General features: G+C 42.3%; 1 protein-coding gene across 2 annotated transcripts; it reads right to left on the bottom strand.

Moving 5' to 3' along the window:
- Positions 1 to 1,720: 1,720 nt before the first annotated feature.
- Positions 1,721 to 27,806, bottom strand: UTP4 (UTP4 small subunit processome component). Of its 2 annotated transcripts, none has more exons than XM_061138817.1 (17): positions 27,689 to 27,806; positions 25,911 to 26,071; positions 23,624 to 23,815; positions 22,657 to 22,741; positions 21,855 to 21,944; positions 18,115 to 18,326; positions 13,975 to 14,146; positions 13,773 to 13,864; positions 12,692 to 12,788; positions 11,830 to 11,894; positions 10,457 to 10,579; positions 9,920 to 10,076; positions 8,010 to 8,116; positions 6,584 to 6,679; positions 4,389 to 4,574; positions 2,697 to 2,807; positions 1,721 to 1,917 (listed from the first exon to the last, which is right to left on the bottom strand). In XM_061138817.1, exons 2-17 carry the CDS (start codon positions 26,067 to 26,069, stop codon positions 1,801 to 1,803), a joined length of 2,061 nt encoding a protein of 686 aa, XP_060994800.1. In that variant the 5' UTR covers positions 26,070 to 26,071; positions 27,689 to 27,806; the 3' UTR covers positions 1,721 to 1,800. The 2 variants fall into 2 exon arrangements, with proteins under 2 accessions (XP_060994800.1, XP_060994801.1); XM_061138818.1 differs by having other exon boundaries at positions 25,911 to 26,017; positions 27,689 to 27,777.
- Positions 27,807 to 27,812: the final 6 nt, after the last annotated feature.

Below are 27,812 nucleotides of genomic sequence, written 5' to 3'. Positions count from 1 at the left end.
AGACATGCAGATGACATCACCCTTATGGCAGAAAGTGAAGAACTAAAGAGCCTCTTGATGAAAGTGAAAGAGGAGAGTGAAAAAGTTGGCTTAAAACTCAACATTCAGAAAACTAACATCATGGCATCCAGTCCCATCACTTCATGGCAAATAGATGGGGAAACAATGGAAACAATGACAGACTTTAATTTTTGGGCTCCAAAGTCACTGCAGATAGTGACTGCAGCCATGAAATTAAAAGATGCTTGCTCCTTGGAAGAAAAGCTATGACAAACCTAGACAGCATATTAAAAAGCAGAGACATAAATAAATGGGAAAAAAAAAAGCAGAGACATTACTTTGCCAACAAAGATCTGTCTAGTCAAAGCTATGGTTTTTCCAGTAGTCATGTATAGATGTGAGAGTTGGACTATAAAGAAAGCTGAGCGCCAAAGAATTGATGCTTTTGAACTGTGGTGTTGGAGAAGAATCTTGAGAGCCCCTTGGACTGCAAGAGATCCCACCAGTCAATCCTAAAGGAAATCAGTCCTGAATATTCATTGGAAGGACTGATGTTGAAGCTGAAACTCCAATACTTCGGCCACCTGTGGCGAAGAACTGACTCACTGGAAAAGACCCTGACGCTGGGAAAGATTGAAGGTAGGAGGAGAAGGGGATGACAGGATGAGACGGTTGGATGGCATCACTGACTCAGTGGACATGAGTTTGAGTAAGCTCCAGGAGTTGGCGATGGACAGGGAGGACTGGCGTGCTGCAGTCCACGGGGTCACAAAAAGTTGGACGCGACTGAGTGACTGAACTGAAGCTGGATGGTGGGGTTCATCTCAGTAAAAATGTTTCTCATCAGCACTTTACTCATGATGTCATCAGAGCCCTCATATTCCTCTGTCTGTACCACAGCCTTTCATCTACCCCAAACAAACAAAACCACACATACTGGCTTTCCACAGGCATGCAACAGAATATATCCACCTAGATGAGAAAGAAATCTGTCTGCTTCATTCAGGTCAACTTTAGTTCATGTTCTAATTTAGAAGATCACATTAAAACTCATCAACTGATGACACCTATAAGAATAACAATGTCAAAGCAAGCAGAAGAGAACAGAAAGGGTGAAATATTATACAGCAGGCTATTGGGTCCCCACCTCCACTCCTGCTCTGTAAGAAAATGCCCAGTGTTTTCCCTAACCTTTGGAATGGACTTAGAACATAAAAACATGTGTTACTGAGACTGATATCCCCAAACCTGATTCTTTCCTTTCAAATAAAATGTAATAGTTCACTACCAAAGGGCAAGGGCATCTATTTTTCAGATGGAGCATTACAGTTAAAATTCACTTTTGAAACATAACCATGATTATGGCTTTTGGTAGTGAGGCTGGCCTGAATAAGCAACCATAGTTTCCCTATCCTCGAAGGCAACTTGGGCCAAGTTCCCACACATCTGACGGGCTGTGGGCTGCAGGCTGGTAGACAATGAAAGTTGTCCGCCTTTGGAAGCCTCAAGCACGTGTTAGGGAATAGATGGCAACTATCGCCTTCCCCCACCCCTGACAGTAAGGTCTGAAGAACAGGATACTAAAAAAAGTTGGATGAATTTGCGGTTAACTGGAACATTATCCAAATGACAAATACCTGGCAGTTTCTGTTCACTTTCAGTCGATGAAGGCAAATTACTGTCCAGTATTTGAGAGACTAACATTCATAATGACTAGTCCTAAAGAATAACTTTGTTTTATTATCATGATTTGTGAAAACAGGGTAGACAGTTCAAGGAAGGACACAGACGGTGCCCTTTTTAGGTTCCAAATTTCTTCTTTTTGATGGGTGGTGGGAGCTGAGCAACGATGTCATCCAAAGGCCGTTCTACCGCCACCAGAGTCTTTTCATCCAGGAGATCCACAAACAGCAGAGGCTGGAGAGAGATGGTAAGGTTCTCACCAGGAGTTAGATTCCAGGGCTAGTTCTCAACTGACTATCCAGGGCCAAAAGGCTAGCCTCCTGCAAGCTGGAGGGGAGTAAATCTCTGATGAGCCTTCCTGCCCTAGAACTCCAAAGGTTGGGAGTTTTAATAACTGAATCCAATCATTTAAGATTTTAGTAGGATTCTTCATGTTTCTCTGTAAAGAAGGTCTGTGAGCTTCTAATTTCTTAGGAATTTATGTTAACAGAGGACTCTGGAGCCTAAATTGACAAATGGCAAGTTACAAATTACTTTAATTTAAAACACCTCCTCCCCTAAGAAATTCTGCATACCCCCAAGAAAATGTTCTAGGATTCAATGAATACCTGTTCTATCACAGTGGAAAGCCTAGCCCAGAAAGGGGATCATAAATTCAATGACTTCCATTTGCTTGAAACTTATCTTGTGGAAGAACTATTTTCCACTGGAAATCAAATTTAAAAGCCCAGCTTTAACCCAAACAGAGACCCAACTGAGCTCCACCATCACTTCTCACAACCGATGTATTTCATTTTTGTAAAGTATGATGTGCCTGACTCTAATATACTGAGGCAAGAACAATCAGCTACAAACCTAAGGGACAAACAACCTCAGAAAAGCAGCTTATTTCCCCAAACCAGGTTCCCGGCATATACAATGAAGGTACTCTTGTCTTCCTCTTGTGGGACTTACTGTATTTTGATAATATCACAGGGAACCAACCACTCAGAATATGATGGAAGACGTATTACCTTATATTTCTTAGAAATTTTAAAGGCATGAGCTGTGCGCCTCCTGATGACATCAGATTCATTTGTGGGAGGCAGTGGGTTGTACAGTAAGGTTTTGTCATTTGGAAGAGGCTAGAAAGACAAAAATATATTGTTTAATCATTACTATTTTTTAAATTGGGCCTCTACAGACCAAAGGAGTCTAGTGACTTTTCAGGAAAACCCCATCTTCTAAACATCATATTATACACTTACTACCTCTGATTCTTCTTTTTTTTAATTAAAATATTTTTGACTGTGCTGCACGGCATGAGTGACCCTAGCTCCCTGACCAGGGACTGAACTCACATTCCCTGTGTTGGGAGTACAGTCTGGATCACCAGGGAAGTCCCCCCGCCCCGACTTTTCTTACGTCAGGGAGAAAGCTGGAGCCACACCCCCAGCTCTACTGTGTAACGGGGGGAATATGTGGCAAAGAGAGCTTGGTACCCTATGCCAGCAAGATCAAAGGGCCGGCCTGGGGCTTCTGGCCAGTCTCGTTAGTAACACTTTGTGAGCCAGAAACAAACTGGCATGCATAGGAGCTCAGCCTGTGCAGGCTCTGCTTTCTAGACTCTCTCCCAAACAGATAATGGGCTGGCCAAGTGACACAAACCACCCCCACTGATGTCACGGACACTGCGAGAGATGACGACCTCTGGCCAAGCAAGTGATTATTTCATTTCTGACTTCCTTGGGAAATAGCTCTGCCCTTCATGAGGAAGTGATGGACTTATCACCAACACTGGGAGAACAAAACCACTTGGGCTGATCTGGGTTGAGTTATAAAGACGCAGCTGAGTGGGAGGGGCCCTTCCTGTATCATCATCTCACAGAAGCCACTTGTCAGCCAGCTCTGCTTCCCACACCCGGAGCACGCGGGGCCCACGAGATGAGTTCCAGTGACACATCACGCACACCTCCTTTAAAGCCATCTGCTGCGTCCCCCGTGCTGCTCCTACCCCACCCTCACAACACACCAAAACACTGCGTGCTGGCTGTGCTTAAGCCCAAACTGCATTAGAGGCACGGCCACAGCTCGCGCCGCTGCTGGGAAGAAAGCGCCTGCCCAGAGAAAGACACGAAATTTAGGGTGAATCAAAAGAGCAGCTGGCAGAGGCTGGAATCTGGAACGGAGAAGAAAAAAAGTTCACATCCCACCTAAACCACAGCTACAAAGGATGGAATTTTCCTAACTGGCGTTTTCTCAAGACGCTAACAACAGCTCAAACTGGCAGATAGCGTGTCAGTAAACTCAACCCAGTGCGGGCACAAGTGGTCAAACCCCCAGCCTGTATCCTTCAATGAAATCGTGTCAGTCACCCCAGGGTGCAAAAGAGGAAGTGACTGAGAGCCTGATTATGGCTACTTTCTGAATATGGACTTCATCTTTTTCCTACTTAATTTTATGTGCTCAGAGGCAGAGCAGGCAAATAGTCAGATCAGCAAAAACCAGCACACCAGGGCCTGCCCCTTCCCTCAGAGCCTCTGGAGACTGGGAAGAAAAATGAGGAAATCTGCAAAACAAAAAGCTCCTTTCCTCCAAAGAAGGTACCAGCAACCTTTACTCTGATTCTCCTTTCTCTAACTAGTGGTCCTCCTTTGTGTTCAGAACGAAGATTGCCAAGGAAAGCAGAACCCAGTGAGAACAGGAGGCAGTGGTGAAGGACTCACCAGTGACTTGTCGATAAGGCAGAACATGTAGGTGTCGTGGAGAAGGATGTGCATTGGTCTCTTGGGATGAAAACTGATGTGTGTGATGGGAGTGTCCCTTTGGAGCCAAAGATGATGAAACCCCTGCTTCTGGACGGCCCGGCTCCATTCTGTGTACTGCTTGTCTGCGATGCTGTACTCAAATACCTGAGAAAGGATGTGACACAGAGGAGATGCAGGCTGGCACCCAGAAAACCAGAAGGTCAGCCCTGACCGGAAAAATAGCTATGTAAACCCTGCCTGGATCATATTCAGGATACGCATTTTCACTACTTTTTTTTCTTTTCGGTCACACCTCACAGCATGCGGGATCTTAGTTCCCCACCTGGGGATCAAACCCATGACCCCTGCAGTAGAAACACAAGAGTCTTAACCACTGGACCATCAAGGAAGTCTCAACTACTGTTTTTTAAAATAAAAACAATTTAAGGTAAATTAAAGAACAATAAACAATTTAAACAGCCCAGAAAAGTTTATATAGTGAAAAATCACCCTGCAATTTTAATATCTCTTTTCCCCAAGACAAAAGTAGCCTGTTCCTTATTTACATCTTTTCAGAGATATTTTATGCACAGAGTACATAATGTTCTGCGTGTTGCATTTTTCACTGAGCATTGTATCATGGAGACTGACTCATATCAACATCCACACACGTCACTTATGCTCCCTTTGAAGAACACATAATAATAATCTATTCACTTCCTGGATGTAGCAGGATTTTTCTATCTGTTTAATGAGCACTGAGGTATTTCCAATCTTTGGCTACTACACATGAGGCTGTAATGATTCTCTCTGTATCAGTGTCTTTTTTGTACAACCGAAAGCAAACACCTACCGAGAATTTCTAGAGCTGGAACTTCTGAATCAAAGATGATGTGGATTAAAATATTTTTTTTAGGTTTCTCCAAATGCTAAGGAGGTCATACTAATTTATGCAATATATGAAGTGCTGTCTCCTGGTACCCTCACTGCAGTGTGTGAGTAACGCTATTAATCTCTAATTAAACAGGTACAAAAAATTTCCCTCTAGTTTTAACAATAGAAGCAGTTAAAATGAGAGATTCCATTTTCTTCATGTAATGGATATGTTTGTGTAAAAACTGCTAATCAAAGTAGCCAGCATCATCTGCCTAGTGATCTACTCAAGCGTGCTTCTTGGAGCCCTGCACTGAGATGGTTCAGCTTTTTAAAATGTTTCTGAATTTTATGATAATTTATAAAGTCATATGTATATCTGTATATAATATTTATAAACTTAATAAAATTTATAATAATTTGGTTTTTTAAAACAGTGCTTCTTGGATCACATTTAATCTTTTGTATAATAGCTCAGTGAGGCAGGTATTATCAAGCCTATTTGACCAGAGAGGATTTATAAGTATTGATAAATTCATGCATAATGTGTTCTGTAGCTCAGATATTCTACAGCTCTTATAATTATATTCTCATTACAACTTGGTATGGAAAAGAGTGGTAGATAAAGCACTAACTTTGTCCACTGTATATTCTTGTTTCCTTTGTTGAAGATAAACTAACCCATTGGTGAGTGGGTTTATTTCTGGGCTCTCTAGTCTGTTCCATTGATCCACATGTCTGTTTTTGTGTCACTACCAAACTGTTTTGATTACTGTAGCTTTGTAGTAATGTCTGAAGTCTCGGAGGGTTATGCCTCCTACTTTTTTCTCTTTCCTCAGGACTGCTTCAGCAATTCTGGGTCTTTTATGATTCCATATAAACTTTAGGATTATTTGTTCTGGTCCTGTGAAAAATGTCACAAGTAATTTGATAAGAATCACATTAAATCTATAGACTACTTTCAGTAGTATGGTCATTTTAACAATATTAATTTTTCCCACCCAAGAGCAGGGGATATCTTTCTATTTCTCTGAATCATCTTTGATTTCCTCTATTAATGTTTTATAGTTCTCAGCATAGAAGTCTTTCACTTCCTTGGTGATGCTTATTCCTAAGTATTTTATGCTTTTTATGTGATTTTAAAAGGAATTGTTTTATGTGAAAGCTTTACTACACACAAGAGGAAACTACTTTTATATCATTCAGTATTTGCAAAGAAAAGCTCCTCCAAAATTGTCATTATCTCAGCTTTTTAGTTCCCATCCATTTGGAGGGAATTAGGAAGCACTGGGATCTCTTACCTGCTGGTCAGAATGAGCAATGACGAGGTTGTTGGTATTGGGTGCGATGGCCAGAGCAGTCACAGGGAAGTTGTAAGCAGGTACTGTGCAGTGAAGCTGGGGACAAATCAAAGACACAGGAAACTCTAAAATGGGATTCCATGCCCCAGGAAAGACCGGATGGTCTAGGTCAGTAGTTTTAAAATAGTGTTCCTTGGAACTCAAAACGTTCTATTCTACGGAAGTTCCTGTAAACATCAGGTATTTTCCCAAATAATAAACTTTAATTCCATTTTTTTTAAAAGTGCAAGTTTAACTGCCAAGAAAAATGACAGCGTTCACAGAGGACTTGGAGGTAAAGCCTTCTCTGCTATCTCTACACAGGTATGAATTGCTCATAAATACATCACTGAACAGGGGATCTACAGTTCTACACTGAACTTAAAAGAAATTAACGCCTGTACAGCAACCATATGCCAATAAAAATTAATTAAAAAAAAAAAGAAATGAATGCCTAGGCATTAATGGACATATATGTCCATCACAAGGCATGTACACTGGTACACAGGAACACTTTTAAATGCCAGGCAAGGCTCAAAGAGCAGCACATGCTCTTGCCACAATGCAATAAAGATTAGGTTTAGGGTGATTCTTTTTCTTCTTTTGTATTTTTTTTTACTGAAGGATAACTGCTTTACAAAGTTTTGCTGTTTTCTGTCAAACATCAACCTGCATCAGCCACAGGTATACATATGTCCCCTCCCTCCTAAGCCTCCCTCCCGTCTCCCCCGCCATCTCAGCCCTCTGGGCTGATACAGAGCCCCTGTTTGAGTTCCCTGAATTATAGAGCAAATTCCCGCTGCTACCTGTTTTACATTTGGTAACGGAAGTTTCCATGTTACTCCTTCCATACATCTCACCCTCTCCTCCCCACCCCCACCCCCCTTACGTTTAGGGTAATTCTTATCTGACTTTCAGATGAAGATGACAACCTGTAAGGGAACATGAGTAATTCAATCTGGGGATGACAATATCATTGCTAATTAGTGAAAAATGTTTTCCTGCTATTCCTAGTTCTGTTTAATTTGAAAATATCTTGAGATTACAAGGCAAGCTATCGAAGGAAACTGTTTCTATCTACATCAATTCCTCTGTAGATCAGAATTTTCCTCCTCAAAATATAGACAAAACCTGGATGTAGATTTCATTACTCATAAATCCTTAACTTCAAATTTCTGAGCACGAGTGGCTTCACAGTTTCTATTGACTGATTTTTAATTTCAGATTATAGCTTTGGGGTTTCAAACAAGTAAAACAGGAAAAATTCTTTGTTTAAAACAAACAAAAAAAAAGGCCAGTAATTTTCCAGGTGCTGTCAGTCTTCCCTGAGTCTTGTAACTGCAGGGCTAACTTCCTCCTGTTTGCTGTGACCAAACCTCACGCTCACCTTTAGTTGTTTCACGTTGTACACGTGGACACCAGCACTGGTGCCTGAGGCAGCGAGCCAGTTTCCGTCTGGACTGACTGACAGCAAACACATGGACTGCACGGTCCCTGCGAGGACAGAAGAGCAGCTCAGTCTCCGAATTCAGCGCCCACAGCCCGCCAGCCCTGCCCTGAGTATGACGGCAAGAGCCACCTCAGTTTTCAATTACACACAGGACAATTTCTTAACAGTTTCACAGATAAGTTCTAGGTGCTAATCTGTCTACTACTGTAATTTAAGTAGCCATCCTTCATGTAAAGAGGAGCCAGACAGAGAGAGAGAGAAACCGCAAAGCAGCGCTTGCTCGGGAAGGAGATGAGCTCTCGACTATGAGAGTGGAGACTTAGAGTAAGAGCTATCACCAAAATCTATACCTCTAAAGTCCTTTCCTATCAAATGTTTTTAATCAAAGTTACAAGCAGCAAATTCAATAGGTCTGAGGCAGATCTTTAACTTACAAAGTGCCTGCTATATATTTAGCACTAAGGGAGCATGGGTACAGATGAGCCATCTCTGTCATTAAGAGAATTTTAAACCAATGTGGCAACATGAAGACTCTTGTGGGATAAAAATCAGACAGTGATGCGATATGCCAAAGTGAGTGCTGCCTATAAAACATCCCCAAACAATGAAAAAGTTTTACAACTAGACATAAACGAGATGCTAAAGGATGAGGGAGGTGGGTAGAAAAGGGTGGCGAACACTGTGAGCCGAGTGACAAGGACAGGAAAACAGGTTTGAGGGCTGTGAAGACACCAGCCTGACCATCAGAGGGAGTAAGATGAGAGCGGAGGACAAAATAAAGTCACGTGCATAATGCAGACCACAATTTTAAATGCGTGCTAAAGGCAAAGAATCTAAGGTAAAGAATCTAAGTTTCCTAATAAAACCACATATAGGTACTCAATAAATACTGTCAGTTTACTTCATCTGACTCCTGACTTGTATGTTTCTTTTCCTGTTTGCTTCTGGGGCAGCTTATGAGCAGTGAGACTTTAAGTTGATTTTAAAAAGTTGATTTTCCAGGGACTTCCCTGGTGGTTCAGTGGTTGAGATTTCACCTTCAATACAGGGGGCGTGGGTCTGATCCCTGGTCAGGGAACTAGGATCCCATATGCTTGGTGGTCAGAAAAGCCAAAGCATAAAACAGAGACAATACTGTGGCAAATTTCATGGGGACTTTGAAAATGGTCCACATTAAAAAAAAAAATCTTAAAAGCTGGTTATCCATACAGATGGAGTCTAAATAACAGTGAAGTCATTACAATCCTGGACAAGGGAGGAAAAAAAAAAGACCCATGGGAAGTACTGAGTACTAAGTTCTTAACAGTCAACTCACTAAAAGTTATCTACCCATAGCCACACATTCATGCACACTCATGTTCTCAAAACATACAGAAACATAGTCAAAAACATTCAGGTAGTGAAACTGTATGCACAAGTTCATCCTTATAAAAAAAATTAACAAACCCAAAATTAACATGTCCACAAAATACCTACATACAAGCACCTCCTAGAAATATACACAGATAATAATGGTGGTTATCAGGATCACAAATGATTTTAAATTTCTTCTTGCTCTACTAACAAAACTCCAAGAAGCATGATGAAACTTCTCTGGCCCTAAATAAGGAATCAAAAACCCAGTGAGAAAAGAGTAGGTGTGAGTGAGCAACACTTCATATCTCATCAAGCGGTTTCACTTGCTAGGTATCTCCTCCTGCTTTAAATCGCAGATATATGAGTGAGTGTGTAGTTTTTGCAGGGCTGAAAGGAGCATTAGTAAACCCCCCAAAATTGAGATTTAAGTGGAAAAATAGAAACATCGGAGACTGGCAACTCTCTCCCGAGGTCAGCTCCTAACTTCTCACCTGACTGGGGCTGGAAAGTATGCAGGTGCTTGAAGCCTCCTTCCAGCAGCCGAATGACATGAAGAGACCCTTGATTTGATGCCACAAAGAGTTTTGTTGAATCCTCAGAAAACAAAATCTGGAGGGCAGAGCGAAGGAACACTGGCATTTTGGAAACCTTGGGGGAAATATTGGTAAAGGTCAGAAGGAGAGAAGTTAGACCCGAAGCCCATAAAAAATTACCAGCGCCAGGCTCACATCACATGAGTACTTCCTATCTCCAAGGAGGCCCACTGGCCAAGGGCCTGGAACACTGACGTGCCTACTGTAACCCCTCCACTCCCCCGTCATCTCCTCAAAAGCCTAACCTTTTACTGCCATTTTGTGATATTTACCTACTCCTCCAAAAACATAATTTTAAATTTGGCAATAAGAGACCATTTTATAACAGTTTTCTCACTGAACAAGGATTCATATCCAGAAAATTTCCACTTCACACAAAAATCACCCACTTCTAAGGTTTCTTCTTATTCATCTAGACCCTGGGTTATCACTTACCCTCTGCAGGCTTATGTTGTCATGCTCGTAATTCAGTCGATAGAGAAAAAAACGAGAAGCTGTAGAACAGGCTATCCAGCCACCACACGGGGAGACAGAGCTGCAGATAATGTTCTCAGGACCCTGGCAGAGTGAGGAAGCAGGACAAACGGTCATGTAAAACTCCACACGAGGTTCACTGTGACACGGATCCTCAAGCTACTGCCACCCTGAACCCACAAATACCTACATGTAATCCCGACAGCCGTGTGCTGTGCATCACTATCATTATTTCACAGGTGGAGCATCTGAGGGGTGCAGCTTTGATTTCCAGAACAGAGGTCTCTGAATAATGTCAGCTTATCACAGCCCTTCGCATACTTCATAGGTAGCTTCCTACTAAACCTAACTCTAAAAACCTGACCAGGCAGGCGTTGAATGCAGGGGAGCTTTGGAAGCCTGGTGACTTGGGGACTGGTTTTCTGTTTTGTCAATGACAACCTGCTTTAAAGACCTCTAAGAAATATTAAGTGAAAAAAAATTTGCACAACAAAGGAAAAGTTTAGTGTAACATTTGTTAGGATTCAAAAACTCAAAGAACGTCTAAATGTAGGTAAGGGGACTTCCCTGGCGGTCCAGTGGTTAAGACTCCACGCTCCCAAATCAGGGAGCACAGGTTTAATCCCTGCTCAGGGTAGTAAGATACCCCATGCTGCCCAGCATGGCCAAAAACGGGAAAAAACATTTAACTATGTATGTACACACACATACATATTCTCATATGCAGAACAAGGTCAAGGAAGATATATAGCTAATCAATTAACAGCAATCACTTCAGGAAGGGTGACTAGTATTAAAGAGCTGGACAGAGATGTGAACTACCACTGTTTGAATTCTTTATAGGAAGACTGTAATTCACAAGTATTTGTGCAACTGAAGATGTTTTAAAAGGAAGATACCAAAGCTGTTTGTATGGCATAGTCCCATTAGTATTGAAATAAAGGATATATACATATACACACAGGTGAACATTTTTTCTAAAAGAATATATAAGAAACCATTGGCAGCCATCATCTCTGAGGGGTTGGGGGTTAGAAGGAGGTTCATTTTTCACTGCATACTCTTTTTGCATTATTTGAATTTTTAAGAACATGCATATTATCTTCATAAATAATACCAAAACAAGAAATATCAATTTCTTATATTCATTCATCTAATAAATTCTGAATGCCTGACTTACAATCACAGGAAACCCAATTCTGTTGATATAGTACTTCATTCAAATAATTTTAGATTTTACAGTTTAGGATGTCAGCTAAGGACCCCCACCCAAATTTAGAATGGGAAATATGTTCTGGATTTCAGAGTCTGAACACCCAGTTCAACTTCCTTACCTTTGTCTTGAGGTGAAGTAAATGATCTGCATTTTTAGAGAGTGGAAGGGTATCCCCATTCTTTCCTGGAACAAGAAATATCTCTGATATTTTCCTTCCCAAAGGAAGGCTATACAAATGTTTTCTTCTTTTAAAAAGTCATTCCTGGGTAGAATGGAATCTCTGCTACTGGGAAATCAGAAACATGTCTGACAGAGTGAGCTTAGAGTTTTCTGGGAGTATGTATAGGAAGAGGAGAACGACGAGCACTTTCTCAGCTTCTCCGTGGGGCCCCTGAACATGGCCACGGCACACACTCTTTTCTGAAGCTGCTCCCCACAGCCAGGCATGCAGGTGGTGGAAGTGAAGTGTTTGGCCTCAACTTCAACTTCTTTTGCTCATCGTGGAGCCTAAAGCCAAAGCCTCTATTATAAAACAACAGCACCAAAAAAAAAAAAAAGAAAAAACCAGCACCCACACACGTGTGTCATACCTAAGGCCATGAGGCTGTCATCCTGGTAAGATCTGCATGACCTTCTTTTTCATGAAGGCTTGTCACAACTCAACATGCAAGTCTGTCATTTTTCAACAGCCTGTTCTGATCCCAGTCCAGCCAGGGCAAACCACTCCACTACCCTTGCCTCCCCTACACCCTGCGGTGCACTGTACAGAACTGCAAACTTTCCAAAGATGATCTGGGGTCCAGCTTATGATTTTAACACTCTGAGGAACTCCTCTGCTGTATCTAGTGGATGGGAAACCGAAAGGATGTCAAACAGACAGAAAAATAATTGACTTCCGTTTTTCCACAAGCAGAATTTCAACTGCAATTTCTGGCTTCTCTCTCACAGTTTTCTTGTTGCAAAAAAACCTCCCAGTTTACCTGTTGCAACTGTGGATCCCAATCGCCAGAGTTCCAAGTGATGAGCAAACTGGAAGAGGAGAAGCTGCTTCTTTTTTGCACAGGAAACAAGCCGTCGCTGTACCCATCCAAGAATCAAAAAGACAGAAACAAGCTGGGGTCATCTAGTGCAGCAATACCTCAGAACACTTTTACTGTTGAAATCCACTGACTTGACAAGTATTTCCTAAGTACTACCATACACCAGGCACTGTCACAGTGGTAAATAAAAACCTAGCTACTGGGACTTCCCTGGTGGTCCAGTGGTTAAGAATCCACTTTTCAATGTAGGGGATGTGGGTTCGATCCCTGGTCAAGGAACTAAGATCCCACATGCCAGGGGGCAACTTGTGTGCTGAAACAGGGGACGCCCGTGAGCCACAACAAGGATCTAGCACGACCAAACGAACAAACGAAAAACCTAGCTACTGCTCTCAAGCTTACAGTTTAAAGGGTTGACGTAAAATTAAACAGGCAATTACACTAAAGGTGCAAAGAATTTTAACATGGCTAAGCACAGTATGTGATGAAAAAAAGGAGAAAGGATATTTAGTTTAACCCCACGGCAGTAAAGACAGGAGCCCAGACGAGGTTCATTGGTAAAGATCACTCAGGAAAGAAAGCGGGGCCGGACGTTCCAGGCAAACATGTGGCTCGGGAAACATCTCAAAGGTAAGAGAGCATCACGGGGAGTAAAGGGGAGTCCTTCAGAACTGCCAGACTGGGTGGGGGTGGGTATGGAGGTGCTGCAAGGGTGTGAGAGCAGAGGGGAGGGAAGAAGCTCTCTTCTTCGCATCAAGACAGGTGTCATGAGCCATGCTAAGGAAGCAGGTCGTTATGAAGGCAACGAGGGCCAACCAAAGGTGTTTAAGCATGGAGCAAAGAATAAAGTTGTTTTCTGAACAAATCTTTGCCAGAGGCTTGCCTGAGAAACATTTGGAAGGAAGAAGAAGGCAGGTAACTACAGAAGACCTACAGATTCGCCTAAGAGTGAGTGGTGCTGTCTGTGGGACAGATGGACGGGGAGGTGAGGAGGCGGTGGGGGTTAGAGGATGATACTCACGTGGGGAAAAGTAATTTTTCGGAGAGCAGCATCGTAATTCTTTACCTCCACCTTCTCCATCAGAGGACGAATAACTAAGTGGGTGTCGGTGCCTGCAGTGAGGAGGACAGGGGGAAAAGCATCGGAATTAGAAAAAGCTCCGCATGAATGTAACTGGAGATAGGCAGAATAAAGAAGCAGCCAGGCGGAGAGCAAAACCCACCTCCAGATATCAGTGCGGTAGGGCTGTGAGCCACGGCTCGCACGTCGTGGGTGTGATGCTGAAATAGCTTCGTCCGCACCCACTGCTTCTCGCTGCTGCTGGAAGTCACAGAGACCAGCTGAAAATGGAACACTGTCCCCTCGGCTGTGCCCACCACGAAACTGTCTTCTTGCTGAGAAAGGAAATCATCAAGGAGGTACATTTGAGCAAAACAAGGCCCATTGTTAAAATAAGGTTTTCTACCTGGAAAGCTTATGGGGGAAAATGCCCAGAATTGGGGACAGGAGGTTGCAGGGGTCTTTTTTCCTCCAGGAGCTAACAATTCCATGAATAGGTAACAACACGCCCCCTACTGACAAAATTAATATGAAGTACTTCAAACTTAAGAATGCTTTCATATAATGCAAACTAGACCTCAACAGAATAGCAACAGTATTGGGCAAAAGAGGAGGGGCCTCAAAAGAGGCAGCCAGAAGACAGAAGTTCAGAAAACCCTAAAATTCACTGATCTTTTTAGAGAAGCAAGGGCAGGCTAAGGAGGGGAAGTGGCCTGATCAATATCACAAAGATGCAGGTTCCCTGGTTCCCCAGTTTAAGGCTCTTTCTGGTCAGTATGTTGAGCACAGGGATTCCTGTTAGTTTTAAAAGGTCTTGCTGTGTCTACAACTACTTTTTAAAATTTCTCTAAAATCATTTTCATTGTAAACTTTTTTTTTTTTTTGCACATAATTCTGAGTAAGAAAAAAACAAAACAGGATACTTGATAGGGTAGTGAGAAAAAAATCAGGAACCTGGATCAGTAGTTAAACCAGTCAAATAATGTAAAGAGTAGGTGAACTGGTCAAGAATAGTGAGATCTCTGAACACGGAAGAATGGAGTTGCTGTCAACTACACACTGGGATGGGAACTTTAAGTCCCATCATCTCTAATCTTTCAACAGCCTGAACGTTAAGTATCATCTGCCCCACTGGGAGCAACTGTAAAGCACTGCAGTGAGCATAGCAAGTCCTTGCCAAGGGAGCCCTCTGATTGTTCAAGAGCTATTTCACAACTCTACAAATTGTGAAAAGCTGAGAGTGACGCAAAAGGTTCTCTTCCGTAGAGATGCAAAGGGATTCTGCTGGGTAGAAGGCAGTGGATGACTGCCCTGTGGACAATGAGTTTGCAACAAAATCGTAAAACATTTCACCTTCCTGATGGCCTGACATAACTGTGTTCTCTGATTTCTTCCTTTGAACTGCTTGTGACATCTTACTGGCTCCCTCATTCATTAATGAGTTACAGAAAATCCTGGACATACGTCCATTTCATGTTTGTATGAATCATGATTTTACCTTTCTTTTCCCCTGCCTAATCATCATTTAATAGGCCTCTACCCTGATAGGGAAACTGGAACTTCAAAAGTTTACCTGCTTGTCCATTAACAGACTTGACAAAGCTACACGCTCTCTGCTGCCAAAGCCTTTGCTCTGGGCACAGGCCTCTCCTTTACCTCCTCTAAGGGTACAGTTTGAAAGTCATCAGCCCAGAGCAAAGTGGAAAATACTGAGTTGCTTAGGAACTCACGCACTCTTTGCCTCTACCTCCACTAAACAGATCAAGTGGCCATCTGCTCAAAGTCCTACCTATAGAGAAGAACTGGGAAGGCAAGTTTCTCACTCCACATTCTCTTTCCTTGAGGTCGAATCATAAAAGCACTGAGAAGGAAACAAAAGTTCTCTTGGGGGCTTCCCTGGTGGTCCAGTGGTTAAGAATCTGCCTGTCAATGCAGGGTTCAATCCTTGGTGGTGGAACTAAGTCCATGGGCCACAACCAGAGAAGCCCAAATACCACAACTACTGAGCCCAAGCTCCACATGAAAGAAGCATGCTCACTGTAACCAGAGAAGCCGTCGCGCCACAACTAGAGAAAGCCCATGCTCTGCGATGAAAAGCAGTGTAGCCAAAACAAAAGTTAAACTAAAAAAAGCAATTTTTTTTTTAAAGGGCTTTCTTGCAGTGCAGCAGGAACCAAGCAAGGGAAAAGCCGACTTGGAAGAGGCGTGTATGTGATTATGGACACACACACAAGGCCTCCAAGAAGATCAAAGGTCTGGGTGTTTGCCAAAATTCACTCTTAAATCAATGAAAAACCATTAAAAACAAACCCACAAATAACTATCTGTTCTGGCAAGAAAGTGTGGAGAAAAGCCTTGAAATTAGGATTGGTTTCAAAAGAGATGTAAAAATGGTAATATAGCACACTCACTGTGCCAGACACTGTACCTAGCACTTCACAAATGCAACCCATTTAATCTTTCCTCAGACAGCTATCAGGCATGTATTATGAACATCCCTGTTTTCACAGAGGAAGAAACTGAGGCGTAGAAAGCAGCAACCTGCCCAAGGAAGATAAGGAGCTATATTAAGTGGCAGAACTGGGATTCAAACCCAAGTCTGCCCAGTTCCAGAGTTTGTGATAAGCATTTCTGAGGACTAGAATTTGTATCACTGCATTTTTTTCAGCTAAAAAAAAAAAAAAAGTACCACAATCCCTTGATTCTTAGGCACACACTTACCCACATTTTAACATCTCCAAAATAAAAATATCTTTTATCTGTCAATCTTTGCATGCGTGACATCTTCAGATAAAGAACGAATATCAAAACTTGTAAAAGAGTTGTCAAAAGCCTAAAAGAAAACTTTGTGGCCACAGTGGGGCATCTTCTATGAACACTGTGGATGGCAGAGAGGCACGTGTGGGAACCATGGACCCTGAGAACTGAGTCCAAGTAATTCAGAGCCCAGCTGACAACGTGAGGAAGTTCTAGGAATACCCTCACTGCTTTATTTCACACACTTTCCATTTAATATATGCGTAAGAGTAATATGACAAAAATTTATGTCGAGGTCAGAGGATTTTCCAGGCAAGAGTGCTAGAGTGGGGTGCCACTGCCTTCTCCAAGTTTTCTAATAAGAAAACATAAATTCTACATTTAAAAAAAGCATTGTCGTCAGAATGGCCATCACTAAAAAAATCTACAAACATTAAATGCTGGACAGGATGTGGAGAAGAGGGAACCCTCTTGCATTGTCAGTGGGAATGTAAATTGATACAGACCCTATGGAGAACAGTATGGAGATCCCTTAAAAAACTAGGAATAAAACTACCATATGACCTAACAATCATACTACTGGACATATACTCTATGAAAATCATAATTCAAAAAAACACATGTACCCCAATGTTCATCGCAGCACTATTTACAACAGCCAGGACATGGAAGCAACCTAGATATCCATCCACAGATGAATGGATAAAGAAGCTGTGGTACATAGATACAAGGAATATTACTCAGCCATAAAAAGGAATGAATTTGAGTCGGTTCTAGTGTGGTGAATGAACCTAGAGCCTGTAACACAGAATGAAGTAAGCCAGAAAAACAAACATTGTAATCTAAACGCATATCTATGGAATTTAGAAAAACGGTACTGATAAACCTATTTGCAGGGCAGGAATAGAGATGCAGAGAGAACAGACTTGCAGACACAGTGGGGGAAGAGGACGGTGGGACAAAAAGACAGAGTGGCATTGAAACATATACATACGTAAAACAGCTAGTGGGAAGTTTGCTAAGTAACACAGGGAGCTCAAATCTGTGGCAACCTAGACGGGTGGGGTGGGGTGGGAGGTGGAAGGGAGTTTCAAATGGGAGGGAACATACGGATACTTATGGCTGATTCACATCTTGTATGGCAGAAACCAAGACAACACAGTAAAGCAATTGTCCTCCAATTAAGAATTTTAAAAAGCCTTGTATCAGTTTATATTGTAAAAGCTTATATGTTTATAAAATACGAATTTTACATTAAAAAACCCTGTTCTGTCAAAAGCAGCTTAATCCCTGGGTTAACCAGAGATGAGGAGAGTCTGAAAAAAACCTCTCAGCTAACTAACCTTTTAGGGACTATTCTCTTAACTGTTGGAGAATAAGAGTTCAGGCAAATTCTGTGGGTTTAGAGACACACTGTCCTGAGCTCATCTTCTTCCACTACAACACTCAGGATTAGGGAACAGTGTTGGTGGCATATCACGGACACAGCCTTCTCCCCTCGCTGCCCAGGGTATATAGGAACTGCTCCAACAGGGGCTATACTCACATCGGATACAGCAATGGACTGCACGTCAGCATTCGAGACCAGATGGTTCTTCACGAGCGTCCCGGTAGCCGAGTCCCAGATCTGCACCTTCCCAGCAGAGTCCACGCTTATGACAGTGCCATCCGACAGGAAGGCCACACCCCAAATGACGCACTTCCGCTTAGACACGCCCATGTACTGCCTATCCACCAGCATCTTACCAACAGCGCTCCCTGGTAAAACAAGCAAAGCCCACGTTTGAACAACACTCATTTCTCCTTAGTCTTGAAAAGCTGCCTGTGTTGGCATCTGGTTAAGTTCAGCTGCTTGAGCCCAGACCACAGAGAGCCCGTAAACAGTGGTTATGGTGAACTCAGGGATGGAACACCAAAATGTTACCTAGAGAAGGAGGGTGGGGCGGGGGCACGATGACAGAAGAAATCTGTGGTGAGGAGATGAGATGGAAAGGAGACATTTGAGACTTCACTCAAAAATGGCCAGCTGCGCATGCATATGTTACTCTGTTCTTTTCCAAATCTCCATGAGAATGGGACAGAAGACAACAGTGTCAAAATTTGGGGACGGAAAGCAGACACAGAGTAGTAACTGACTTAGTAGAACCTGAAACTAAGTCCCAAATTAGCAGTAGGAAGAGCCAAGAAACCACCTGATTTCTACCATGGAATCCTCGGAAGACCCAGCAACTGGTGACTCCAGACACACTGGAAATAGAGGTGAAAGTGGGGTTAAAAGGAGGGACTGGTTGAAAAAAAGTTTAAGAAACCTGAGACGCTAAAGGCAAAGGAGAAAAGGAAAGATATATCCATCTGAATGCAGAGTTCCAAAGAACAGCAAGGAGAGATGAGAAAGCCTTCCTCAGTGATCACTGCAAAGAAATAGAGGAAAACAAGAGAATGGGAAAGTCTAGAGATCTCTTCAAGAAAATTAGAGCTACCAAGGGAACATTCCATGCAAAGATGGGCACTATAAAGGACAGAAGTGGTATGGACCTAACAGAAGCAGAAGATATTAAGAAGAGGTGGCAAGAATCACAGAAGAACTATACAAAAGAGATCTTCATGACCCAGATAACCACGATGGTGTTATCACTCAGCTAGAGCCAGACATCCTGGCATGCGAAGTCAAGTGGGCCTTAGGAAACATCACTATGAACAAAGCTAGTGAAGTGATGGAATTCCAGTGGAGCTATTTCAAATTCTAAAAGATGATGCTGTGGAAGTGCTGCACTCAATATGCCAGCAAATTTGGAAAACTCAGCAGTGGCCACAGGACTGGAAAAGGTCAGTCTTCATTCCAATCCGATAGAAAGGCAATGCCAAAGAATGTTCAAATTACCGCACAATTGCACTCATTTCACACGCTAGCAAAGTAACGCTCAAAATTCTCCAAGCCAGGCTTTAACAGTACATGAACCGTGAACTTCCAAATGTTTAAGCTGGATTTAGAAGAGCCAGAGGAACCAGAGATCAAATTGCCAACATCCACTGGATCATCGAAAAAGCAAGAGAATTCCGGAAAAACATCTACTTCTGCTTTATTGACTATGCCAAAGCCTTTGACTGTGTGGATCACCACAAACCATGGAACATTCTTCAAGAGATGGGAATACCAGACCAGCTTACTTGCCTCCTGAGAAATCTGTATGCAGGTCAAGAAGCAACACTTATAACTGGACATGGAACAACAGACTGGTTCCAATTGGGAAAGGAGTACATCAAGGCTGCATATTGTGACCCTGCTTATTTAACTTATATGCAGAGTACATCACGCAAAATGCCGAGCTGGATGAAGCACAAGCTGGGATCAAGATTGCCAGAAGAAATATCAATAACCTCAGGTATGAAGATGACACCACCCTTATGGCAGAAAGTGAAGAACTCAAGAGCCTCTTGATGAAAGTGTAAGAGGAGACTGAAAAAATTGGCTTAAAATTCAACATTTAGAAAACTAAGATCATGGCATCCGGTCACATCACTTCATGGTAAATAAATGGGGAAACAATGGAAACAGTGACAGATTTTCTTTTCTTGGGTTCCAAAATCACTGCAGATGGTGATTGCAGCCATGAAATTAAAAGATGCTTATTCCTTGGAAGAAAAGTTATGACCAACCTAGACAGAATATTAAAAAGCAGAGACATTACTTTGCCAACAAATATTCGTCTAGTCAAAGCTATGGTTTTTCCAGTAGTCATGTATGGATGTGAGAGTTGGACTAAAAACAAAGCTGAGCGCCGAAAAATTGATGCTTTTGAAGTGTGGTGTTGGAGAAGCCTCTTGAGAGTCCCTTGGACTGCAAGGAGATCCCACCAGTCCATCCTAAAGGAAATCAGTCCTGAATATTCATTGGAAGGACTGATGCTGAAGCTGAAACTCCAATACTTTGGCCACCTGATGTGAAGAACTGACTCAAAGGGAATTGCCAGGATGGTTGAAAAACCAGAATTCAAAATTTCAGAGTTGTGTAGCAAGCCCAGAAACTGGCTTCACTCGACTGAGGCAGGGCAGAAGGCTCTGGGAGAGAATCCTTCAAGGCAATAAAAGTGGTAGAAAGAAAACCAGAAGTGGGAATTACCTAGTGGTCCGTGGTTAGTGGCGGTCTGGTGCTTTCACTGCAGGGGCCCAGGTTCAATCCCTGCCCAGGGAACTAAGATCCTGCAGGCCATGCAGTGCACCCCACCCCACCCCAACCAAAACAAGAAAGAAAACCAGATGTAGCTGAACCTACGTTATACAACTAGAAGAATGTAGAGATGAATTACTGATACATGTATCAATCACACACAGGAGAGAGAGAGAGACACACACAATATTAACGGTAAGTATACAGGGTACTTTCAAATCAAAAATAAATTTTAAAAAAGCATACAAGAAAGGAAAAGACATTTACTCTGCAAGTAGTATCTATATAGTCTGAGAATAAAAACCTCAACTGCTAATCTGAACAAAATTACAATATAACCGTACTGGGAGGATCAAGAAGAAATATGAGTACATGTGGCAAAGGGCAAAGAAAGAGGGTTAATAGAGCAGAAGTCAATAAACAATGGGCTAAAACTGAAGAAAATAAAATACAGTATTTTAAGCATACTATGTATAGCACAGAGACAAATACCAAAACAAACAGCTAAGAGTTGCAGGTTATTGCCCTTGAGGAGCAGGAGAGGAGATACCGGGGGAGTCCTGCTTTTTTGTAAAAAGCCTTAAGGAATTCTTTTACTATACGCATATATGATAACAATAAAAAACTTGCTTAAGCAGTACAGAGAAAAAGGCGACATCCCTGCCCTGTGTATCCTCTCATCTTAGAGGGGAGTACAGACGGCCACCTAACAGGTTGAAGTCAGTCTCATCACTGAAGGAATCCATCAGCCAATCCTCCAGGCCAAGAGCAGAGGAAATACGTTACTGTGTTACCAAGAACTTAGGCTCCTCAAAGACAGACACCTTCTTTTATGAAGAACTGGTATATATAAATAGGTATCTACTGATTATTTACAGTAAGTGGCTTACTGGTTGAAGGAAAATTTTAGTGTGAATTCTTATGATGAAAAACACTGTATTCCATTGAAGAATCAAGATTCTCCTAAAAGCAGCAGTAGGAATCCAAGAGAGATATGAAATTCATGGTGACATCTCAGAAGGTTGGTGAAAGCACAAGGTCACAAGCTTTCGGAAACAGAGAAATGTGAATCTGACAAACAAGACCCACATCCCGAATGAGCTGAGAAAAACAGTCACCTGATTTGGCGTCAAACACGCTAATATAGTCTATGGAGCCAGCCGCAACGTGAGTACCAGCAGGATGCCAACTGAGACTCAGGATTCGACCTGGGGAGTTTTACAACCAAAGAGAAAGTGACATACACGTAAATATACAGCCAACGGTAACAGTTCTCTTTCTACAGCAATCTACAGGGCTAGTGTTCTATAGACTTAGTGCTCATCTACTGCATTTTTGTGAAGAACGGTTTTGTAACAGGTTGAGGAACAACTTTTTCCTGGGACCCACATGACGTATTTGATGCTTGCTTTTAATAATGGATAAACGGCTGATAGGAGTGTAAACAAGCACAAGCTTCTGAGGGTGATCTGGCAGTAACCAAACAAAATTTAAATGTGCATATCTGTCACAGCAACTGCACTGGCAATTTAACCACAGAGAAATATTGCCGGAAGTGAATAGCCCAAGTGAAGAAAAGAATGTTCGTTACAGCACTGACTTGAGTAGTAAAAAATAATAATAATATCTATTGATAGGAGTTTGGTCAAATAAATTATGGAACACCATAAAATGGAATGCCACTCACATGGGCACAACTCAACTCACACAGAAAGATGTCTATGATATAGCAAATGAAAAAAACAAAAAAGCTGAAAAGCAAGTGCAAGCACTCTTGGAAATGTATCCGTCCGTTTGAAGATACAAAAAGGTCTAGGTTCATTTAAAAATGTTGCCTACAGACTGAAATGAGCCACATGTGGCACAGAACATAACTTCTTGTTAACACTATTCACTGCCCTGATGACAAAGAACCCTTACTTTTCTGACGATCAAAATTTCTTTCAAACTGGATTCTGTCTGGGGTGATCTGAAATAATTTCACAGATCCATCTTCACAGCCAACCTATCATGGAAAAGGGGGTGGAAAACAGAGAAAGCATTTCAGAGAACTAAATATACTCATTTAAAATACACACATTTCTTCCCTCAAGCTAACACTTGCTCTGAAAGAGGAAAAATAGTTTGTGAAAGGGAAAAAGTACTGGTATCAAGAAATTTGGTTCCTGGCCTTCACATCCCAACCAGAAAGCAGGCCAATGAGTGGCCTAATTCCTACACAGGACATGGAGGACAAATAGGATTTCACGGCATGTCTGTGCTAGATACAACGGCCTAAATTAAAGACCCAGTAACTGTGTCACCTTCATGGAGATATGTCAAGATACTGTAAAATAGTACAAAAAAAAAAAAAAAATCAGAAACTCATTACAGAAAACTAATGGTAAGAATGCGCGGGGAGGAGGGAAATCTTGTCTGTGCTCAAAAAATTTTTGAGAAACATGGTTCCACAAGTTGACTTGTAAGAAGACCTATCAGAACTCTTAATATACTAACGTGTGCTGTGAACCTACAGAAGGATTTAATACCTGGTAATTCTGAAACAAAACGTATCGTAGAACACAAAGCGCAGCAAAACAGAAGACAGTGTCTGTATCTCCCAATTCCAAACTGAACCTCTGGGGTCATAAATGAACAAACAAGATCCAAAGTAGAAGCAGAAAGGGTGCAAAAGGACAAGGGATTTTTACATCTTCAGTAACAACCCTAATCGTGTATCTCCTATTGGAATTCAGGTACAATTGGTTGCTTGGTTGCTGGAATTCAGCTCAGACTGGAATTGCGACTGGCCATAATATAACTTCACCTTCCTATGAACATAGGGAAGCAAGTGTAAATGGGCGCAAGAGGAAATCTCGGTTTGGATTACCAATAGTTGTGTACTGACCAAAAGCTGAGAGCCACTGGGGCTGGCGGCCATGCTCCAGATGGGCCCTCCAAAGGCATCCACAGCATACTTGATGGTCAAGTCCTGTAAGTCATACTCGATAATTTCTCCATTGAGTCCAGCACTGAACAGTCGCTGTCCTTTCGCCCAGCACAGAGCTTCTGTGGCCCGAGACTCATGACCTGGGAAAAACTACAGAAACACCATAACTTCTCAACCCACCGTGAATTCACCAGCTACCAGAACTGAGTGGTCACAGGCAGAAGGGGAAAATTAAAATACCTCTCTAGAAATAATTTAGTGTGGAGTTTTACACTATCTGAAGATCATGATACTGATATTTTCATTTTTTTTCAGGCTCACATTTTAGTTATATGGTTGGTTTTGTTTTTTTTTCTAGGACTTGTTCTACAAAATGTTTTCAGACAATAAAGTCTGCAAGTAATTGTATTTGATGTTACCTGATTTTTAAAAGTCATTGCAATGATCTTGATTGATGATTTCAAAGGTGTATACGTGTCAAAAATTATCAATATGTATACTTTGAAAACATGTTGCTTATTGTGGGACAATTTCACCAATAAACATTGTCTAAAAAATGAAAATAAAAGAAATGAATGCAGCTCACTCCAGCTTTTCATTCAAGTCTCAGATTTCTAAGTGTTTTCTTCTTGCTCAAAAAGCATTCATACAATCAAGGAATTTTATTCTTATAGCTTCTTGCTACCAAAGCCAATGAAGAGATACAATTTTTCCTATCTGAACTTAAAAAAAGCACCTGTAAATGAAGTGATCTGCCCAAATTGCCAAAGTCAATCACACGAATAGAAAACAACTCTCCTTACTACTAGTCCCTACTCTTCACTCACAGTTACAATGTTTTCATGATCTGAGAGTCATCAGCCTAATCAATCTTCAATAGCCAGGAAGGGAACAAGGAAACAAAGTGAAAGACCAGACTGAATCAATTGTTCAAGGAAAAAGAAAACCGATGGGAGTGGAAAATAAGATGTACTAGGTAAAGACCAGTCGAACATATATTAACTCAGTGATGTCTTCGTATTAAACACTTGCTAAATGCTGGGAATACAGCCGTATCACTGACAAGATCCCTTTTTCATAAAATTTGAAGTTCAGCAGGGAAGAAGACATTAAACAAATATATAAACAATTATATAGTTGCAATGATAATAACAAGAAAAATCACATGATGCAACAAGCATGCATCACAGCATGTTTTTCATGCTATAGAATGTGACTCATTTTTGGTGATCAGTGATTTCTTAACTCCTGTTAGTGTTTCAGGGGTCAGCTCAGGTAAGTCATCCCTTTCCAGGAATCCTAAACCCACCTCATCAGAGGAAGGCACCTCTCCACTAAGGTTCTATGCCCATGCTTAGGTCTACCATAAAACATTACACTATTTCAAAACTGTATACTCATCTTTCCCCCACTGGATTTTGAGCTCCTTGAAGAAAGGGCCTCTGACGTTCATCTCAATGCCTAATGCTTGCAGTCACTTAGAAACAGTTACAGAGCACCTAAATTCCAAGTACTAAGCTGCTAGACACTGCATTCATTTTTCCTTCTATTTATTTGTATCATGGTGTTGAGGGCATGCAAGGCCCTCAATAAATGTGAACTGAATTATTTTGCTGCACCTGAAATCTGTAATCAGAGACTTTGAAAAATATGCTGCTCTAACAGCCCTTTGCGTATACCCAAATGATATTTTACCTAATTTAAAATCTTCTTTACTTCCAAACATTAGGTATATAAATCTACCTTCTCTCAGATAACTTAGGAATTCATCTTCTTGCTATCACATCACCAAAAAGTTTGATATTAAAATGTCTCATCATTTTTTTCTGAATTAACAGTGAAATGGGTACTAAAGTGGCAGGAAATGCCACTTTACTAAAGTTACAATGGTGCAGAGACTGATAGGAAGCAATGATCTTGACAATAAGAACACTGTGCCCAACAGATCTAGTAAACATCAGTTTCCAAATGGCAGTGAGCACCACAATTCCTAGGTAGGATCTTTCTTTTTTTTTTTTAGGTAGGATCTTTCTAACCAACATTACATAGATTGAAGCTCTAAGCTCATCAGTCAGACAAGAGACTGTATATTTGTTCTGTGTTTCTAAACAACAGGGAGAGTAGGGGAGAGTCACTGTCTTCTGATCTCTCTGAATACAAAAAAGACATAGAAGATTTTGCAGAACTGAACTTAAGAGAAAAAATTAACATCAACACCACCAAATCAGGCTCCCAAATGACTTACTTTCTCCTGAAAGTAGTTTGCTGACAAATTATAAATTTCCACAGTGCCATCTGTTCGTGAAACAGCCAATCTGTTTGACTGGTTATTGTAAGCCACACAGCGGATCCCTGATGGAACATAATTAAAGAAACGCACTCGATGGACATTAAATTCACCCATTCCTAGGAGGGGAGAAAAGAATCATTGTTAAACAGCGGTATGTCACATCTATTGTTTATTACCACCACTGTTCTGGACTTCCCTGGTGGCTCAGATGGTAAAGAATCAGCCTGCAATGAGGGAGACCTGGGTTCCATCTCTGAGTTGGGAATATCCCCTGGAGGAGGGCATGGCAACCCACTCCAGTATTCTTGCCTGGAGAAGTCCCATGGACAGAGGAGCCTGGCGGGCTACAGTCCACAGGGCCGCAAAGAGTCGGAAACGACTGATTGACTAAGCACAGCACAGTACCACTGTTCTACGTGGCAGACTCCAAATGTATCTCACTGAAATTCATTTCTATTCCCTCCACCTTTTTGGGGGTGGAGAGAAGGCCAGGCAGGAACTGGGGGTGGGGAGGATGTGGGATCTTAGCTCCCCTGCCCCCTTCACTAGAAGCTCCCAGTCTTAACCCTGGACCTCCTGGGAAGTCTGACTGAGGTTCATTTTAAAATATTCAACTAAAAATGCTTTCATGGCCCCCACAGAATCTATCAAATGGTCTCCAGAAGCTCAGGATTCTTCCACACAAAAAAATTTAAAGATCAACACATAGAGCATCACCCAGCCTCCTGGCAAACCTGCCAACTGCCTGAAGGAAGTGCTCCAGGAAGAGAGGTGAGAATCTAAAACTTGATCTTAGAGCAAAAGACTGAACATAACCTCATTTTTTAAAAATCGGGAGTGCATACTTGAATGAAGCCACAAAGAACTGACCAATTGTATTCGAAAAGAAAGTGAAGTCGCTCAGTCCTGTCCAACTCTTTGCGACCCCATGGACTGTATGTAGCCTACCAGGTTCCTCCATCCATGGGATTTTCCAGGCAAGAATACTAGACTGGGTTGCCATCTCCTTCTCCAGGAATTGTATTCGAGGCAGAACTAAAGTCTCCTTAGTATTTGGTGCGTGAGATTTCTGGGGTTGGGGGTGGTGAAGAGGAGGATCAATACCTCGACCATTCTAAGAAAGCAAGAAATGTTGACAGTCTAAAGGAGTCTCTCAAAGTCAGGTCCGCAGAACTCCTAAACCAAAACGATCTTTAACATGGCAGGATTCCGGGTACTAATCCATAGCTCCAGAATCCCAGTCTTTTGGGGCGAGAGGAGGTCAAGGAAACTGCATTTTGGCAAACATCTGCATCTCCACTGCATGCTGTTTGCAAATCACAGACTCAACTACGGTGGTGACGGTGGGGCTGATGGGCAGGAAAAACCAAGAGCTTCTCAGCGGGAAGAAGCGACAGGACTGATCTGGCATCTGTCAATTACTTTCTCTATCCCCACCTCCGCCGCCGCCAACAGACGCACTTCGGGTCAGGTTCGCCCCTTACTCATCTCCCTTCAAGGTGAAGAATCTTTCAGGAGAGAACGCACGTTCGGCCCAGCTAGGCTATGCGTGCTTCCGAGGCGCGCGAGGGCTCCGCCGCCCCTTCCCTCTCCCAGGATCTCTGGAGTAGCCCCCATCCAGCCTCGGCACAGGGGAATCGGCGAGTTTCCCGGGGGGCCGACCTAGAGCAGGCCGCACTCGCTAGATACACCCCCATTTCATCCCCGCTCCCTACGCCCCTTCCCCAACTCACCGGTGGAAGGGCTTGCCACTCAGGGAGCTCGCCTCTCTCCGCCCCGGCCCCACGTGCGCGCGCTCGCGTGTTCTGCCCCGGAAGTGCTCGCGGCGCAAGGCCGGAAGTGCGCAGGCAGTGCTCG

The sequence above is a fragment of the Dama dama genome, chromosome 4 (assembly GCF_033118175.1).
Source record: "Dama dama isolate Ldn47 chromosome 4, ASM3311817v1, whole genome shotgun sequence".
In the NCBI taxonomy this organism is placed as follows: Eukaryota; Metazoa; Chordata; class Mammalia; order Artiodactyla; family Cervidae; genus Dama; species Dama dama.
Note: the sequence above shows the minus strand (reverse complement) of the source record. Positions and strands in the feature narration are given on the sequence as shown.